Source organism: Nycticebus coucang, chromosome 9, assembly GCF_027406575.1.
Source record: "Nycticebus coucang isolate mNycCou1 chromosome 9, mNycCou1.pri, whole genome shotgun sequence".
Lineage (NCBI taxonomy): Eukaryota > Metazoa > Chordata > Mammalia > Primates > Lorisidae > Nycticebus > Nycticebus coucang.
The window spans coordinates 47,932,235-47,950,396 of NC_069788.1; the positions used below are offsets into that span (position 1 = coordinate 47,932,235).

General features: G+C 44.6%; 1 protein-coding gene and 2 non-coding genes across 4 annotated transcripts; all 3 read left to right on the plus strand.

The window, feature by feature from the left end:
• Positions 1-1,724: 1,724 nt before the first annotated feature.
• On the plus strand, positions 1,725-18,156 carry DDX39B (DExD-box helicase 39B). Of its 2 annotated transcripts, XM_053600897.1 has the most exons (11): positions 1,726-1,872; positions 3,441-3,782; positions 4,553-4,680; positions 4,969-5,061; positions 9,996-10,179; positions 11,814-11,932; positions 14,087-14,218; positions 16,990-17,099; positions 17,196-17,340; positions 17,476-17,623; positions 17,952-18,156. In XM_053600897.1, exons 2-11 carry the CDS (start codon positions 3,572-3,574, stop codon positions 17,966-17,968), a joined length of 1,287 nt encoding a protein of 428 aa, XP_053456872.1. In that variant the 5' UTR covers positions 1,726-1,872; positions 3,441-3,571; the 3' UTR covers positions 17,969-18,156. The 2 variants fall into 2 exon arrangements, with proteins under 2 accessions (XP_053456873.1, XP_053456872.1); XM_053600898.1 differs by lacking the exons at positions 17,476-17,623; positions 17,952-18,156 and having other exon boundaries at positions 1,725-1,872; positions 17,215-17,340.
• On the plus strand, positions 2,613-2,688 carry LOC128595144 (small nucleolar RNA SNORD83). Its single transcript, XR_008382812.1, has one exon. It is a non-coding gene; the product is annotated as a small nucleolar RNA SNORD83 (small nucleolar RNA).
• Positions 10,232-10,309, plus strand: LOC128595145 (small nucleolar RNA SNORD83). The gene has a single exon (XR_008382813.1). It is a non-coding gene; the product is annotated as a small nucleolar RNA SNORD83 (small nucleolar RNA).
• Positions 18,157-18,162: the final 6 nt, after the last annotated feature.

The window sequence follows — 18,162 nt, forward strand, 5'->3', positions numbered from 1 at the left end:
CACCCTTGGTAATGGGGCTGGAGCCCCACTCACTGAGCCACAGGTGCCGCCCTCTACATAGTATTTATAGCTGCTTGGCATTATATTTATGTTTATGTGTTGCTTCCCTGTTACGTAAACTCTGTAAGGACTGGGCTGCTCGCTATTTTTCCAGATCCTAGGAAAGCACGTAGCATAGGGTAGGCAGTTGATAAATTATTAGGGTTGGCTAGCACCCTGGCAGGCCGAGGTGAGTTCATAGGTTCCAGCCCAGCCTGAGCCAGAGTGAGACCTCGTCTCTAAAAATAACTGGGCGTTGTGGTGGGCGCCTGTAGTCCCAGCTACTTGGGAGGCTGAGGCAAGAGAATCGCTTGAGCCCAAGAGCTTGAGGTTGCTGTGAGTTATGATACCATGACACTTTATTGAGGGTGCTGAGGGTGACAAAGTGAGACTCTGTCTAAAAAACAAAAGAGAGAAAGGGTCTTGCTCTGTGGCCCAGGGTGGAGTGCAGTGGAGTGATGAGTTCCCTGCCAACTCCTGGGCTCAAGTCATAATCCATCTGCCTCGCGAAATGCTGGGATTGCAGGATTACAGGCGTCAGCCACCATGTGAGGCTATTAATCAGATTGTTTAAGCAGGGAAGCAGGATACAATGGAGATTTAGAGGTGTTTACTCTGGCTGTAACCTCACTAGCTGTATTACTTTGGATATGTTGATTTGTTTCTCTGCCTACAAAATGTGAATAATGGTACCTACTCCTTAGTATTAAATGGTTAATGTGCTAACAGGGAAAGGGCCAAATGTTGTCTTTTTTTTTTGAGACAGAGTCTCACTATGTTGCCCTCCGTAGGGTGCCATAGCAACCTCAAACTCTTAGGCTTAAGCGATACTTTTGCTTCAGCTTCCCGAGTAGCTGGGACTACTCACAACACCCCGCTATTTTCTGGTTGCAGTTGTCATTGTTGTTTAGCAGGCCCGGGCCGGGATCGAACCCGCCACCTTCGGTGTATGTGGCCGGCGCCCTATTCACTGAGCTACGGGTGCCAAGCCATGTTTGTCGTTTTTATTAAGCAGTAGGGCATCACGTCGGACTGCTGACGCCTCTCGAAGAGTGGGATGTCAATGTTTCATTTAGGTAAAAATTCCAGGCTGAAAAATGGGGCGATTGGGCTGGAGCTAAGAACATTCTGCTCGAATTAGCAGTATTTATGGAATTTTGTGTAACCTTCAAGTCCTACTATTTATTTTAGAATCCAGACCCCGTCTTCCAGTCGGTGGATTCAGAACACCTTCCTGATTCACAGCTCACTAGTCCTTAAGGCATCAGCTACACCGCCAACATAATTTTGGGTAAATGCTGTCCACGGTCCGCACGGCTGGGAAGGGGTCGGTGCAGAACCTCCTAGCAGGACTCTGCAGTTTCTTAACGCAATTTCCTAGCGCAAACTCAGCAGCCAGCAGGTCACCTTGACTACCGGGCCAAGGACCCCATGGGAACTCCCTTGTTGCTCGCGCGTCTTTGGAGGGGTGCCCAGCAAGAACACCTGCGTGGCAAAAACCTAAACGAAGGGTGACGGGCTTGGAGAAGAGTAGGACAAGAGAATAAAGATGACAATGGGAGAAGATGTTGGTTTTCTTTATGGTTTTTGTTACTGTCTGTAGTAGAGTCGTTAGAAGCGGTTTCAAAAAAAATTTCAGACAGGCATTTTCCAAAGGCAAGCCTGGGGCTCTCGGCTCCACAGAACTGCGGAAGGTCCTTCTTCCAGTCTCTTACGCATGCGCTTTGCAGCCGGGAAGACGGGAGGCTAGGGTAGAGGGAAGCCAGGAACCGGAAGTGAAGGCAGATTCCCTCCGTCGTTGTTGCTGCCGCCATACGCTCTCGCCCTGCTTAGGTAAGCTTTGGCCCTCACTACTATCCGTCTCCATCTGCGCCTTTTCGTATTCATCCTGCTATATGGGCTCCTAATATCCCTTTCACAGACGATGGTCTGGTCGCTGGAGACTCGTTTGCTCGTTATTTCCATAGCTTGCACCCCTTTCGAGACCAAAGAGTTCCTGGGAGGGGGGGGAGGAAGGAAAGATAGGCGGATCATGTTCAAGATGGTGTCGCCGGCGCCATTGTGTTCCCTTTGCTCCCGGCTCCAGTGGGTCCCTCGCGTATCGGAGGCCCCAGCGTCAACGAGAGGCGGCGCTAGGCGTCCTCTGATTCTGGGCATTTGCGGAGGGCGGGGCTCTTCTCACCTCTCTTCTTTTGGTCGGTGGTGGGACCTGGAGGAGGAGCCGACTTCTGGGCCCAGTTAGGTTTTCCTCTTTCCTACGCGCCCAATTTCTTGTGGACTGCTATCCAAATGTTTGGGAGCGGTGCTGTTGTGCGTTTCTCGTAAAGGAGTCTTTCCTGAATAGCACAACCCATGTGAACCAGTTGGTAAAGCTTCTTTTAAAGCTGGGGCGGTAAATGTCTCTGTCTCAACTATTTGTTTCTTTCTTACTCATGGTAGGGTGGAGAAAAAAAATTTTTTTTTTTTTTTTGACGGAGACATTCCTCTTACGCTATGTTTTCTAGTATCATTAATTACACAGGGATTTCTTAAGCAATGAAAGGAGGCTACTGACGAGTGGGAGGTGGACGGCAGCCATATGATGTTTTTATTGAGAAGTGAGCCCTTTGCGCAGTGATGACCTTAATCTATCACCCTTGACTGATGGCTGCTGAGTTAGGGATCCACACTGTGGGATTATAGGGAAGTCTGAAGTCTTAGGGAAATTTTCAGGATTCTTTTCATCTTCTCATCTCCATTTTCCTCTCCCTTAGGTCATTGGTTTTATATATATATATTTTAAACTATTGTTTTTCTTTACTATTGTTAATTAGATCAGGAGTTTGTAAGTTGGTTTTTCTCTTCCAACTCGTGATTTCTGCTACTCTGAGGTTAGTCTTGTTGGGAACAAGCATCTTAAACACTTTCCCTGGGACTGCTTTTTCTATTTAGTTATATTTGTTTTTCACTTTTATATTTTGTATCTCTTTGTTACTTTTTTCCCCTTTGAGACAGTCTTTTGCCCCAGGCTAGAGTATCAGTGCTCTGGGGTCAGCCTAGTTTACAAGGCAGTCTGCCTCAGCCTCCCAAGTGGCTGGGACTACAGGCATCCACCACACGCCCAGCTAATTTTTCTATTTTTACTAGAGATGGGGGTTCCACTGTTCCTCAGGCTGGTCTTGAACCCTGAGCTCAAGGGTTCCTCCCACCTTGGTCTCCCAGAATGCTAGGAGTACAGGCGCTGTTACTCTTTGTTACTCTCCCTCCCACCCCCAGGTCGAAGGAGAAAGTGGGAACAGTATGCTGCCAGGTTAAAGGTTTCGTAGTTATCGGAAAGTGGGAACAGTATGGGAATGGAAAAGAGGTGGTGACAGCTCTGCTCATGACTGATAAGCCTTTCATTTGTTTTTTTTCTTTCCTAGCTCTTCTGTCAGAATCTAGTATCTTTTCTTTTGCTGTCCCTCAAGCCTCCCATTCCTTCCACCTTGTTTTTAACCTGTACTGGGAGAACCTATCCAAAGCCCCCTCCCCTTCTCCCCCTGCTGGCCCAGTTATGGCAGAGAACGATGTAGACAATGAGCTCTTGGATTATGAAGAGGATGAGGTGGAGACAGCAGCTGGGGGAGATGGGGCTGAGGCCCCTGCCAAGAAGGATGTCAAGGGCTCCTATGTCTCCATCCACAGCTCTGGCTTTCGAGATTTCCTGCTCAAGCCAGAGTTGCTTCGGGCCATTGTGGACTGTGGCTTTGAGCATCCATCAGAAGGTAAATTTTCTGTTGGGCATAGAGTACTTACTAGGCTCTTTAATGATGCAAGAAAAAGATGTGTTTGTTCTTTCTCAGAGTATAGGATAGATGAGGAAATAAGGTGTCAAAACTAATTTTAATAACAGAAGAGGCATGTATAGGCTTATTCTTTTATTCACGATTGCATGCTAATGATACAAAATCAACTTACTAGTCTATTAGTCCTTGTGACTGGCTTTTCTTTTTTGCTTGCTTTTAATTTTGTCACTGACATTTAATTTTGAATTTCTGAAAAGGGCCTGGTTGCATCTTTAGTTCCCTTCTGTTGGGCCAGGCCAGTGCTTGTCTCTGGAAGCCATTATGTCTAATTTAAAGATACCTCATTTCTGGATCAAGTACCATGTCCTACATTTTGTCCAAGGTTGCAGGGTTATGTGACCCAGGGCAAGGCAACCTAAGTGGGAGAAATGGTCTGTGGCAGGTACTCAGATGTCGTGAATTACAGATTAAGAAAAAGAAGGAAAGAGCCAGGAGTGCTGAAGGTGAGCTGATGGTAGGATATTAGCAGGACTGAGGAGGCCTAGACCTGGAGGATAAAGGTAGAAGGAACTAAGAGAGTCTGATTTTGGGGGGTGAAGGTAATTGTGGAGCAGAGACAGGTACAAAGGTCCTGGAAGTTGACAAGAACCAGGTAAATACTATAATGAGAAATGGATTTGGCATGGTGAAAAGGTTACAGAGTTGTCTGGAGACTGATGTCTAATTTATCTTTTTTCCCCTACTTCCAGTCCAGCATGAGTGCATCCCTCAGGCCATTCTGGGAATGGATGTCCTGTGCCAGGCCAAGTCAGGCATGGGGAAGACAGCGGTGTTTGTGCTGGCCACGCTGCAACAGTTGGAACCAGTTACTGGGCAGGTATACTTGGGGAAAATGCTGGGGAAAGTTAGGACTATATGAGAAGGATGTTTCTGTCCCAGCTACATACTTTCAGATCTGTGAGCACTTCTCACTAAGGTGATTTCTGTCTCTCTTGACAGCCTGATAGTTGTTGGGAATGTTCCATAGTAAGCATAGGGTTAATGATTTTTAGATTACAGAATTAAAGTTAGTTATCTGCCAGGTGTGCTTTTGTGGCAGACACTTCCTTAGAGGGGATAACGAAGGGCTACACTTACTATTTGTCTCCATCTGCTTCTGCCCAAGGTGTCTGTGCTGGTGATGTGTCACACTCGGGAGCTGGCTTTTCAGATAAGCAAAGAATATGAGCGCTTCTCTAAATACATGCCCAATGTCAAGGTAAGCCAAGGTAAAGTGATCTGACCTGGGAGAGTGAGGGTGTGGCAAATTGGAGGTATCAGAAACTCGTAGGTTAGCAAACTCTATGTCCCACAGATGTTAATACATTGACACAGATGTTAATACATTGACTGTTATACTAAAGAAAAAAATTGCCTTGGAGCCATGGTGTCTTATTAAGAAAATAGAATAAAAACTTAAAAAAATTTTAATGAAAAATTTGTTTTTTTATTTAGCTCTTGGATGTGCAGGCTGGAGCAGGGCAGTAGGAGGTAGGGGTGAAGTGCTGATTGACAGTGAAAATAATAAGCAGAGATTTGACAGCTTTTCAAGGCCCTGGACTCAAAACTAACATGAGTTGGCTTGGTGCCCATAGCACAGTGGTTATAGCTCTAGCTACATGCACCAAAGTTGGCAGGTTCGAAGCCAGCCCAGGCCAGTTAAATGGCAACTGCAACAAAAAAATAGCTGGGTGTTATGGTGGGTGCCTGTAGTCCCAGCTGCTTGGGAGGCTGAGACAAGAGAATTGCTTAAACCCAAGAGATGGGAAATAGTGAGACTGTCTCCAAAAAAAAAAAAAAGCATGAGTTAAATACAACTCACACGACAGTTACTGTGTTGAATACCTATAGCTCAGTGTACATGTAACTGACAAATTCTTGTAAGCTTTGGGTGTCTAAGAAATTCTACTGAAATGTAGAACTCATTTGTATGTGCATTATAATTTCAGAGGAATGTGTTGAATTTTCATTTTGGAGAAGTTTTAGCATGAGGTGGTTAACATATAGTGTAAAAATGCCTGTGTAGCAGATTTCATGATTGGCCTACGGATGATGCTTACTGCAAGACCACCCTTTTTTTACTACTTCACATTTGGGTCATTTCACTGCTTTGGCAAATAGTTTGAGAATTTTAGTGTATATGGCCAGAGAAAGTTGGAAGCTCTAAAATAGGTTCAGTGTGGTACGTGAATTTTGAGGATTCCTTTTTTTTTTTTGGCTGGGGCTGGGTTTGAACCTGCCACCTCTGGCATATGGGGCCAGCACCCCACTCCTTTGAGCCACAGGCGCTGACAGAGTCTTACCTTGTTGCTTGCTTTCTTTTTTTTTTTTTTGTAGAGACAGAGTCTCACTTTATGGCCCTCAGTAGAGTGCCGTGGCCTCACACAGCTCACAGCAACCTTGCCTCAGCCTCCCAAGTAGCTGGGACTACAGGCGCCCACCACAACGCCCGGCTATTTTTTGGTTGCAGTTTGGCTGGGGCTGGGTTTGAACCCGCCACCCTCGGTATATGGGGCCGGCGCCTTACCGACTGAGCCACAGGCGCCACCCTACCTTGTTGCTTTCGGTAGAGTGCTGTGGTGTCACAGCTCACAGCAACCTCAGACTCCTGGGCTTAAGTGATTTTCTTGCCTCAGCCCCCCAAATAGCTGGGACTACAGACGCTTACCACAGTGCCCGGGTATTTTTGGTTGTACTTGTCATTGTTGTTTGGCAGGCCTGGGCTGTTCCAACCTGCCAGCTTTGGTGTATGTGGCTGGTGCCCTAGCTGCTGAGCTACAGGTGCTGAGCCAATTTTGAGGATTCTTTAAAATGGCGGAAAATTGAAAGATGTTTGGGGAATCACAACACAGCTTGAGTTGTTATTCCATCATATAACCTTGATACTCATGATAGGGTTGCCAGACCAATAGCCACAGCATCATTTGAGAAGTTGATAGAAATGCAGATTATATGGGTCCTACGCCGCACCTACTGGTCTGAATATTCATTATAAAAAGATCCCTATATTATTGGAGTTTGAGAAGCACTGATGTATATAACATCCTGTGGCTAGTCCTTTTCTTTGGATGGTTATAATTGTTGCTTCAGTTTTTTTTTTTTTTTTTTTGAGAGACAGTCTCACTATGTGGCCCTCGGTAGAGTGCCATGGCATCAGCTCACAGCAACCTCAAACTCATTGGGCTTAAGTGATTCTCTTGCCTCAGCCTCCCAAGTAGCTGGGACTGCAGGCGCTTGCTACGATGCATAGCTTTTTTTTTTGGTAGTTGTTGTTTAGCAGGCCTGGGCCAGGTTTGAACCCGCCAGCCTTGGTGTATGTGGCTCGCACTAACCACTGAGCTACGGGCACCAAGCCTGCTTCAATTGTTTATTATTATTATTATTATTATTATTATTATTATTAGTTGCCCTTGGTAGAGTGCTGTGTTGTCACAGCTCACAGCAACCTCCAGCTCTTGGGCTTAGGTGATCTCTTGCCTCAGCCTCCCGAGTAGCTGAAACTATAGGTACCCACCACAACGCCCAGCTATTTTTTGTTGCAGTTTGGCCGGGGCTGGGTTCAAACCTGCCACCCTTGGTATATGTGGCCAGTGCCCTACTCACTGAACCACAGGCGCTTCCCATATTATTTTGTATTTTAAAGGAATCAGAAATGTTGGAGTTGTAGTCCTAAACTGAAAATAATTTCTTAAAATCTAAACTAGTAATAGTTACGCATGGCAAAATGGTTATAATCTAGAATGCCTAGTAATGAAAAAATTGTGTTCTCCCATCTCTAATCTTTTTAGAAAGTGATTTTTTAAAAAATTCTTTTTTTTAATATTACTAAGTGTTAAGCACTATTTGCTCAGTTTATTAAGTTAATAGGCCTTTTTGACTTTTCATAAAACAGCTTATTTACACTAGTCTTGCATCATTTGAAAACCATAGGGTGTCCCAAAGGTTGCCATACATAGGGAAAGTAAACTCGTATTTTATATTTTTTAATATTTTAGTATTTTTTATATTTATTAACATGTAGACAAATATTTTGTTAAAACTTTGTAATGAATGTTTTGTAAATAAAGGTACAAATGTACCTATACTTCAATGTAGCTATACTTCTCTATGTATATATGGTGACCTTTGGGACACCCTGTATTTTAATTCTTTATGATTTGTAAGGCCATGTGTACCTGTGTGTTGATACTGTTATGTGTATCTCTATTCTTACATGGTCAGTGAATATCATTTGTAGGTTAATTCTGGAAGTTGAAAGCCAGGAAACAGTTTCCATTTTAGATCTATGGAAACATTTATTATTGTGCTTAGTAGTGAGCTAAGTTGCATTCCTCCTATGCAGGTCCAACTTATCTCCTTTGTGCCACTCAAAAGAGAATGTTCTTGGTGTCAGTATCAAATATAAGTTGTCATTACTTTTTCCTTAAACTTGCTCAAGATATGTTACAATGATATGTGGAAGAGGCTGGGCTAGTATAGAATATACTTCTGTGGATTTGTCGTCTTTTTTTTTTCAAGATAGAATCTCACTGTGTCACCCTTATTAGAGTGCTGTGACATCACAGCTCACAGCAACCTCAAATTCTTGGGCTTAAGCGATGCTCTTGCCTCGGTCTCCTGAGTAGCTGGGACTGTAGGCGCCTGCCACAATGGCTGGCTATATTTTGGTTGCAGTTGTCATTGTTTAGCAGGCCCAGGGCCGGGCTCGAACCCGAACCCACCAGCTTTGGTGTATTTGGCTGGTGCCCTACTCACTGAGCTACAGGTGCCAAGCCGGGATTTGTCGTCTTACTTCCTTACCATATCATATCATTCAGCTTGTCCTTTCTCCCAATAATTCCTTTAAATTGAAATTTGTATTTGAAAGTTTAACTGATACAAGTCAAACATTTTTGGTGAGAATCCTTCCTAGGTGATACTGTACCTCCTGTTATGCCACAAATCTGGTTGACCCACCATTAGTGATTTTAGATTTACTGTAGAATTAGGGTCATGACAGTCTGATTTCCTTGGTTGTCTCCGATTCCTTGATGTTCTTTTCCTCCTTGAAACTGGAAAGTAGTTTCTGATGTTATTGATAGTATTCCAGCACCCAGACTTCTTTTTTTTCCTGTATACATGTACATGTGTTTATTTGGTTTCACTTTTTGCCTTCACAAAATTAAAGAGGCTGAAAATTTAATAACAATAACAATGTTTAAGATAAGGACTAGAAACAAAAACCTCGTAAAGAACAAACGAAGATAGGGCGGCGCCTGTGGCTCAGTCGGTAGGGCGCCGGCCCCATATACCGAGGGTGGTGGGTTCCAACCCAGCCCCGGCCAAACTGCAACCAAAAAAATAACCGGGCGTTGTGGCGGGCGCCTGTAGTCCCAGCTGCTCTGGAGGCTGAGGCAAGAGAATCGCTTAAGCCCAGGAGTTGGAGGTTGCTGTGAGCTGTGTGAGGCCACAGCACTCTACAGAGGGCCATAAAGTGAGACTCTGTCTCTACAAAAAAAAAAAAAAAAAAGAATGAACGAAGATAAGTATGTTTGGAAAAGAAATCAGATGATTGCTGCAACAAAATACTGAGCAATAATAATAATGATGATGCAAAAAAAAATAACATTCACATTGTCCGATAAAAGTATGACTATTATAGAGTGCTTTAATGCTGAGGTTCAGTGTGGAGTCATCAGTTATAGCATTGGCATAATAGTTTTAACATGGAATAATAATGTTTAGCCTAATTCAGTAATTTCACAGGATTTATGTGAAGGAGTTTAAGATTCTGGGGTTCAGTTAGGACAACTTGATGTTCCACATATTTCTTTCTGGTACTTGACACTCCTTTGGTGATTTCTTCCTGTCCTTATGCTTCTAATCAAGCCTGGCCTTACAAGTGAAGTGAAGAAAGATGATGTGATTAAGTCAGAAGAACTGAACTCTAGTCCTGGCTGCCTCAAGTAGCCATCTAACTTTGGTCAAGTCACTTTTGTTTCTTAACCTCAGTGTTTTAGGGGAAACTTAAGAATTTTAGATAAAAGCGTTTTCTAGTTCCTTTTAGTTCTCAAGTGTCCTAAGAATTCCTTTAACTCATACTGAAAATGGGAACTCTGGGGAGATTGGATTGTTTTCTTTTCTTCCTGTGAGACTCTTTTCCTGGCTTGGCAGGTCGCAGTATTTTTTGGTGGTCTCTCTATCAAGAAGGATGAAGAGGTACTGAAGAAGAACTGCCCGCATATTGTTGTGGGGACTCCTGGCCGCATCCTAGCCCTGGCTCGAAATAAGAGCCTTAACCTCAAACACATTAAACACTTCATTTTGGATGAATGTGACAAGATGCTTGAACAGCTCGGTGAGTGACAGTGCTGGGACAATGTTAGTGGTCTGGGAAGTTGCCCTTTGGAGCCAAATGATGCTTTTATCTGATACTGGAGCACTTCATTGCAAAGAAGACTCTTATCTATCACCCATGACTGATGGCTCTGGAATCCCTAGTTGGTCTTTTGTTATGCTTGTAAGCAGTCTTGGTAAACAGGAGGGTATCATCTATCATCTTATTACAATTTAAGGTTTTTTATCTTTGAGAGTAAATTTAATAATCCTAGATGTACGTCACCACCACTATCTTTTTCTTTGCAGAGTCTTCATATACTGAGACTCATATGGAAGATAATATACTGGAGAATACGATGTACCTTTTTGGCATCTCCAGCATAGCATTTATGATCAGAATTTTTATATATATGTATATATATTCAGCTATATATGTGTATATATACACACACACACATATAGCAGAATTTTATAGGTTTTCAGACTTAGTTCTGAGATTAATATGGGATGTTGGTGTATGTTTGTATAGTATGGTATGCTGGTGTACCAAGTGAGGTTAATAAAGGTTTTTCTATAAGAATGGAATCTTGGTGAATGAGGGTGGGGATGGACATACCCTGAGAAGTCATCCTTAATGGTCTTTGGTGATTCAAAAGGGTGAGCTGTGAGATAGGATCCAGGTATGGATGGCATATTTGCCTGACTGGATAGGAAAGTGTGATTCAGATGAGGCAGAGTGGACTGTAACATGTAGAGTGTAATAAGTGTTCAATTTTGTAGACTGGTGGAGGGTAGGGCGTGGGGGGAGGGGAGTTGGGAGGAGGGCCTGTAAAGCATTTTTAAAAAGCTATATTCTTGTGGCTCACACCTGTAATCCTAGCTCTCTGGGAGGCTGAGGTGGGTAGATTGCCTGAGCTCACAGGTTCTAGACCAGCCTGAACCAGAGTGAGATCTTGTCTCTAAAAATAGCTGGGTGTTGTTGCAGGCGACTATAGTCCCAGCTTACAGGCTACTCGAGACAGGGGACGCTAAGGCAACAGAATTGCTTGAGCCCAAGAGTTGCTTTAAACTATGACACCATGGCACTCTACCAAGGGCAACAAAGTGAAACTCTGTCTCTAAAAACAAACAAACAAAAAAGCTTAAATCCGTGTGAGCCTCTGCAGTGGGCTTTGATCATATTTCTTGCCTGGCGCCTGTGGCTCAGTCAGTAAGGCGCCGGCCCCATATACCTGAGGGTGGCGGGTTCAAACCCGGCCCCGGCTGAACTGCAACCAAAAAATAGCCGGGCGTTGTGGCGGGCGCCTGTAGTCCCAGCTACTCGGGAGGCTGAGGCAGGAGAATCGCTTAAGCCCAGGAGTTGGAGGTTGCTGTGAGCTGTGTGAGGCCACGGCACTCTACCGAGGGCCATAAAGTGAGACTCTGTCTCTACAAAAAAAAAAAAAAAAAAGATACAGCTAGAAGCCGATCCCAGATCTTTCCTCTAAATTCATTGTTCTTACTGTTTTATGGCCATGGGTTTGATTTTGTACTGGTTGGAGAAGTTCCTAAAGTGACACCCTTGCTTACCACTTCTAGTAGTCTTCACCTCATTGAGAACTGTTTATAACACATGCTTATTTTCACCTGTAATTTTTTTCTTTTCTCTTGTAGACATGCGTCGGGATGTCCAGGAAATTTTTCGCATGACCCCCCATGAGAAGCAGGTCATGATGTTCAGTGCTACCTTGAGCAAAGAGATCCGTCCAGTCTGCCGCAAGTTCATGCAAGATGTAAATAACCCTTCTACCTTCTCTCCCTCCACTCCCTGCCCGCTGCCTCCTCCCCTTCCTCGCCCTCTTCCTCCAGAATCCCTTGTCCTTCAAGCACCAAGAAGGGGGCTTGTGCCGCTGATCCGAGCGAGAGTGATGACTCCTTGAAGAGACACACAGAAGCAGAGACAGCTAGTGTTAGGGTCTGCGCGGGTGCCAGGGAAACTCCGGAAGACTTGGTCGGGTTAATGTGAGAGCGGGTAGTGTTCGACTTTTTAAAAACTCACAGCATTTTTTGAACCTCTTCTCCCTTTGGGGGGAGGGCAGGATTTTCTGCCCTCTTACCCACCCATCGTCTCTTACATCCCTTGTACAGCCACGCACTCAAGGTGGCATCAAGCATACAACTGGAGCCTTCTGCTCACCAAAACTCATACTTCCTGGTAGCAGGAGAGCAAGAGAGGGACAGACAGATGGCAGGGCATGTCCAAAAGAAGAGCAAACAGCATGAATGAATCCTCCTCCTACCCACCTCCAGGGGTGGGGGCCTTTGGCACCTCAATCCCCAATCCCCTACTCCTTCCTGCCTGTACCTCCTTGCACCTATCTGGAACCTCGGTTGATGTGAGCCAGCAACAAAGAAGCACCATGGCGCGGCGAGGGAATGTGGACGGCACCCAGCGGTGGATGGCGGCAGCGGAGGCCGCAGGGAAACCTGACCAGGAAGCTGAGGACCAAACCAGCCTCTTTTTCTGTTCCCGGTTTTTTTCCTGAACCTGACGTGTGCTGTGCCCCTTGTTTCCCCCATATGTGTTGGGGAGGGGTGTCCTGAATGGGTGGTGGATTTTCTTCCTTTGATTTTTTTTTTTTTTTTTTTTTGATACTCAGGAGAGGGATATGGGAAAGGTGAAGTGGAAGTAACCAGGTTGGTGTTAGGGTTTGGGGCTAGGTGGGACCCATCGTATAAGCAGTGGAGGGTGTTCCCTCCCTCCCTGCAGTACTCCTTCCCATGGGATGGGAACTCTAAGCTGTACTTGGGGCTAGAGTTATATTTGAAGGAGGCCGTGGACCTTCTCTTTAGAAAGCCTACCTTGCTAGTCTGTGTTCTGGGATGGAGCTTCTGTTTTTTTTTCCCATGACATACATTCTCTCTTACCTTGATCCCTGGGTCTCTTCATATTAACTCTGTTTCCCCAAGACAGTATGAAGAGTGTTAGGAAAGTTGGGCTTTAGAGTTTGTCTGTTTCTTCTTCTTTTTTTAATTTTACTTCTCTCTCCTTCAGAGGTTTTTGTTTTTTAATTTTAAAGGTGAATGCAGCCATGTGTGCCTATAGGCCCAGCTCCAAACAAGGAGTTTGAGCCTGCAGTGTGCCGTGATCTTTCCTGTGAATAGCCACTGCACTCCAGCTTAGGCAACATAGCAAGAACCTGTTTAAAAAAAAAAAAAAAGGAATGAATAGGCATATCTATTGTTGCTCTGAATTTGTTTTTTAGCATCACTTACTATTTCCTTTATAAACCTGTGGATGGTTTGACTCCTACTCCAGAGACCATTCTTATCTAAAGCTATTCCTTGTGGCCTGAGGGCAAGTTTTTATACATCCTACACAATTTTTGCTTCTTCTTTAGTGGCATTTTGACAATGTCCATTGTAGCACTGTGATCTTGAACATGTCCACTTTCCTAAGGTGCGTAAAATACTCCTAGTTAAACTAGGAGAATTGAATGGATCAATCCTTGTTGTCTTCCCCATGTTCTTTAAATCTGTTGGGAGTTACTCTGACCTTGAGTCAGTTTCCCATCATTTCTTAGGTGTTTGGAAATGGTCTCCTTTTGAGAATCATCTCCCATTTTCTTTCCTCTACCATCTCGGTTTGAGGTAATGGCATCTTGCCATAGGGTGGTTTCACTGTTCCTTTACTTTCTTTGTAAAGTTTCTTTCCCATAACAGTTTTTAGTTGGGCATTCTTAAAATTCAAGTAGGAAGGACATTAGATCTAATGTGAAAGAGACCACAGTAAAATGTGGATGTTTTTGGGGGTGAGGTGGGATTTTCAATCTTCTCTCTTCTCCCCATCCCCCCATGGGGTGTACTGGAGATCAACTTCCTCCACCCCCCCAGGTTTAACCCCCCCACTCTGCCCTCCCGTTCCCTACCTCCTTCCTCCCCCCCAGCCAATGGAGATCTTCGTGGATGATGAGACGAAGTTGACGCTGCATGGGTTGCAGCAGTACTACGTGAAACTGAAGGACAACGAGAAGAACCGGAAACTTTTTGACCTTCTGGATGTTCTTGAGTTCAACCAGGTCAGTTGTTGAAGGTCCACTAGGGGATCATCGTTGGATACATCTCCTGCTATAGCAGATACCTATTTATTAAGTACTCTTATCCTGAGGAGACCACATGTGACGTAGGAGAATGATGACGTATGGAGTGTTTTAGGGGCTGAGTTTGACCAAGGGTGGGAACTGCTTTTCTGTTCTGTGGCTAGCAGGGATAGATCTTGAGTAAATAAAAACATCAAGGAAAAGAAATGTCAAAAAAAATCCTTGAAGGGTTTTAGTGAGTTTGTAAAAATCTTGCAGTATTTTGGACATGTTAGGGTTCTTATCTATTAGTGCTAAGGGAAACTTTTTTTTTGTCATTTAAAATCTTTTAGGAGCCACATAAGAGAAAATAAAAAGAAATGTGAGATTGAGTGTAATAATTTAACTCAAATATGCACAATATTTTTATTTCAGTATGTTATCAATATAATGAAGTTTCTTTTTGGTACTAAATCTTTCAAAGTCACTCTGTGTTTTAAGCTTCCAGCACATCCCTTGTTTTCAGCATTCCAGTTCAGATCAGCTTATTGCAGATGCTCGGTAGCCACGCATGGTCAGTGGCTAACTTATTGAAGTTTACCTCTAAGGGTTCTGACACTTTTTTTTTTTTTTTTTTTGTAGAGACAGAGTCTCACTTTATGGCCCTCGGTAGAGTGCCGTGGCCTCACACAGCTCACAACAACCTCCAACTCCAGGGCTTAAGTGCCTCCAACTACAGGCGCCCAGCTATTTTTTGGTTGCAGTTTGACCGAGGCGGGGTTTGAACCCGTCACCCTCGGTATATGGGGCTGGTGCCTTACCGACTGAGCCACAGGCGCCGCCCTGACACTTGTGATCTCAGGGAGATGAGAGGCCTGAACCCACCTTTTTCTGCCAGAGAATGGGAACACCCTCTTCCTGCCAAACTTTATTCTCAGGCCCAAGGGCGAGAGAGACACAGTGCCCAGATAGATAGGCTTCAGGGGACTCTTAAGAAGATAAAGTGTCCATAGGCAGACAGAGGCATAACCCCTTCCAAAGATGATACAGTACATGAAGAACCTGGAGTCCCAGGCAGAGGGAACAGATGGTTTTATATTTGTCCACATCTTTGACCTCCAGAGTTTAGGTGTGGAGGGAATAGATTAAAGGGAAATTTATGTTGCAATTTGGCCTTGTCCCTGATAGGCTGTGGTTAACTGTTACTCTTCTGTGGGGTCCGTATGTGTTAAAGGCATACATGAATAAATGCACTTCTGTATAACTTAACACTATCTGATAAGAGATCTAACTTTAAATGTGGGGAAATTAAAATCAGTACCTATAGGGTCCCTTCTGTTTGTCAGTTATGTGGTAATCAGTTCATCATCAAATCCTGGGTTCTACCTACACTGGGTGTATATATTAGTTAGGTACTATTACATAACAAACTACCCTAAAAGTTACTAGCTTGTGATTGAGCAAGTCAGCAGTTTAGACTGAGATCAGCTGAGTCTTTTCTGGTCTCAGCTGGACTCTTCTGGGAATGTGTGGTTTAGCTGGTGATTGACTAGGCAGCTGTGCTTCTGGCTGTTGACTGAGCACTTTCAGTATCCTTCCCATGGTATGTCATCCTCCCAACAAGTTAACATTAACTTGTTCTCATGGCGGTAGCTGGGTTCCACACTTTCTCAGTCTCTTTTCATTATGTTAAAATTCCTAGGGGCACGGCTTCCATGTCTTCTCCAGTACTATTTTTTGAAATGAAATTTATGCTCTTCTCTGGTGGATGGTCTTGGGTGTAATGAGAAGTCTCTGGTTTCCTTGTATTCTAGGGCTCTTTGCAGACAAGTGATCAGTTTCAGGGAGACCAGGTTTCTGTAATTCTCTAACATAACATCCCTAAACAGATTCTGTGAGTAGGGTCTAGGCATGGCCACTCTTCCAAGAGAAAATTCCGGGCGGTGCCTGTGGCTCAAGGAGTAGGGCGCCGGTCCCATATGCCGGAGGTCGCGGGTTCAAACCTAGCCCCGGCCAAAAACACACACACACACACACACACACAAAAAAAAAAAAAAACCAAGAGAAAATTCCACGGTCACATCTCTGAATGGCATTCCCAGTTCCCAGATTCTGGGGTCTCCTGCTACCCTCCACCCAGATCTTTTAGTAACTCTAAGGGAAGCATTTCATCTATATACCTGTTACCTGTTGTATGGTCTCTTTGCTTTTCTGAGTTAGGATAGGTCCCTTAGGATTAATGTTTTGGTGAGAAGAAATACAGTATAACTTCTGCAAGTTGACCACCCAAAGGCCTGTAACTGGCCAACATAGGGAGGTGGTCAGCATAAGAACCTAGGCCTACTGTGCTGATGTGTACTTGTGGTACATGCCCAGTTTATGGAAATGAGGTCAGTTTGGGGTGGTCAGTGTGCCTCCTGTGGACGTTTTAGTGGATCAGTCATGGTATTTTCAGATCTTAATTCATATTTTCATCAGGTGGCCCCATCCTTGTTTTTTGATATGTCTAGCAATTTTGGTTACTGATCTCTGCACCTTCTCAGAGGTCAGTTTGCTCAGGAAAAATCAAAGCTGAGTGGGAGAGGAAGACCAAGTTACATTTAGAGCAAAAGAGGAAGTATGTAGTAGGGAAAAAGAGGGATGAAGAGGAATTCTTCAGAGGGGTGTAATTAATAGAAACTCTTTTCACACACGATCTCTGTCACACACCATGGACCCACAATCCCCCTGCTGCCCCCTCCCCTTCCCATCCTTCCCGCCCGTCCCCACAGGTGGTAATCTTTGTGAAGTCTGTGCAGCGATGCATTGCCCTGGCCCAGCTCTTGGTGGAGCAGAACTTTCCAGCCATCGCCATCCACCGTGGGATGCCCCAGGAGGAGAGGTGAGTTGGAGATGGGGTGATGTATTGTGTCTTTGGAAGAAAGACCACTGAGAGAAGGGGAACCTCAACCTTTCTTTAATTTCCTTTCTCACAAAGGCTTTCTCGGTATCAGCAGTTTAAAGATTTTCAACGACGAATTCTTGTGGCTACCAACCTTTTTGGCCGAGGCATGGACATTGAGCGAGTGAACATTGCCTTTAACTACGACATGCCTGAGGATTCTGACACCTACCTCCATCGGGTAAGCCCCATGCCCAAAAGAACATCCCATTCTTCCAGCATTTTATTTTCTCTCCCTCTGTACCTTATGTCCTCCCTGCCTCTGGATGTCTTTCCTCATCTGGGTCTTCTAGTCCTACTATTTGTTTCCTTCTAGGTGGCCCGAGCAGGCCGGTTTGGCACCAAGGGCTTGGCCATCACGTTTGTGTCAGATGAGAATGATGCCAAGATCCTTAATGATGTGCAAGATCGTTTTGAGGTCAATATTAGCGAGCTGCCCGATGAGATAGACATCTCCTCCTACAGTGAGTATTGATCTCATGAAGCCCTTTAAATCTACTTGTTCCTCAGTTTTTCGAGAATCCCATCATGTGGGTAATGGCCTGATGTGTAATGGACACTTCACCAGTTCATAGTCCACTGCCCCTCACCCCTTTGATGCTGTGTTGGGATGTTTTCTTGACGTCTTTGTGGGGTCTCATTCTTCTCTCATGTTATTTCACTTTCCCCATCCCTAGTCTTTCCTCTGAATTCACACAACACGCCAACATCTGTCTGCATGTGTGTGCACATTCCTGTCTCGCCTTTTGTGTTCCTGTGCCTTGTTCTGACTGTGTCATGATTTCTCCTCAGTTGAACAGACACGGTAGAGGATTTACCCATTCTGGAATGCGACAGTCTGTTCTTCAGGAGAGGACACCAAGCGTGGGGGTGAAGGAGACACTACTGCCACCTGCCCCTGACAGCCCCACCCCCACCCCATGGCTTCCCTCTTCTGCATCACCACCACTCCTAAACCCCTATTTCCTGATTTGTCAGAATTTTTTTTAACAAAACTGAAAAT

Excerpts from the sequence above, each read along its gene's own strand:
- DDX39B (XM_053600897.1), top strand. The coding sequence starts at position 3,572 with ATGGCAGAGAACGATGTAGACAATGAGCTCTTGGATTATGAAGAGGAT. Across the intron at positions 4,681-4,968 it reads TGGAACCAGTTACTGGGCAG|GTGTCTGTGCTGGTGATGTG; the intron begins GTATACTTGGGG and ends CTTCTGCCCAAG. Across the intron at positions 17,341-17,475 it reads CTGACACCTACCTCCATCGG|GTGGCCCGAGCAGGCCGGTT; the intron begins GTAAGCCCCATG and ends GTTTCCTTCTAG.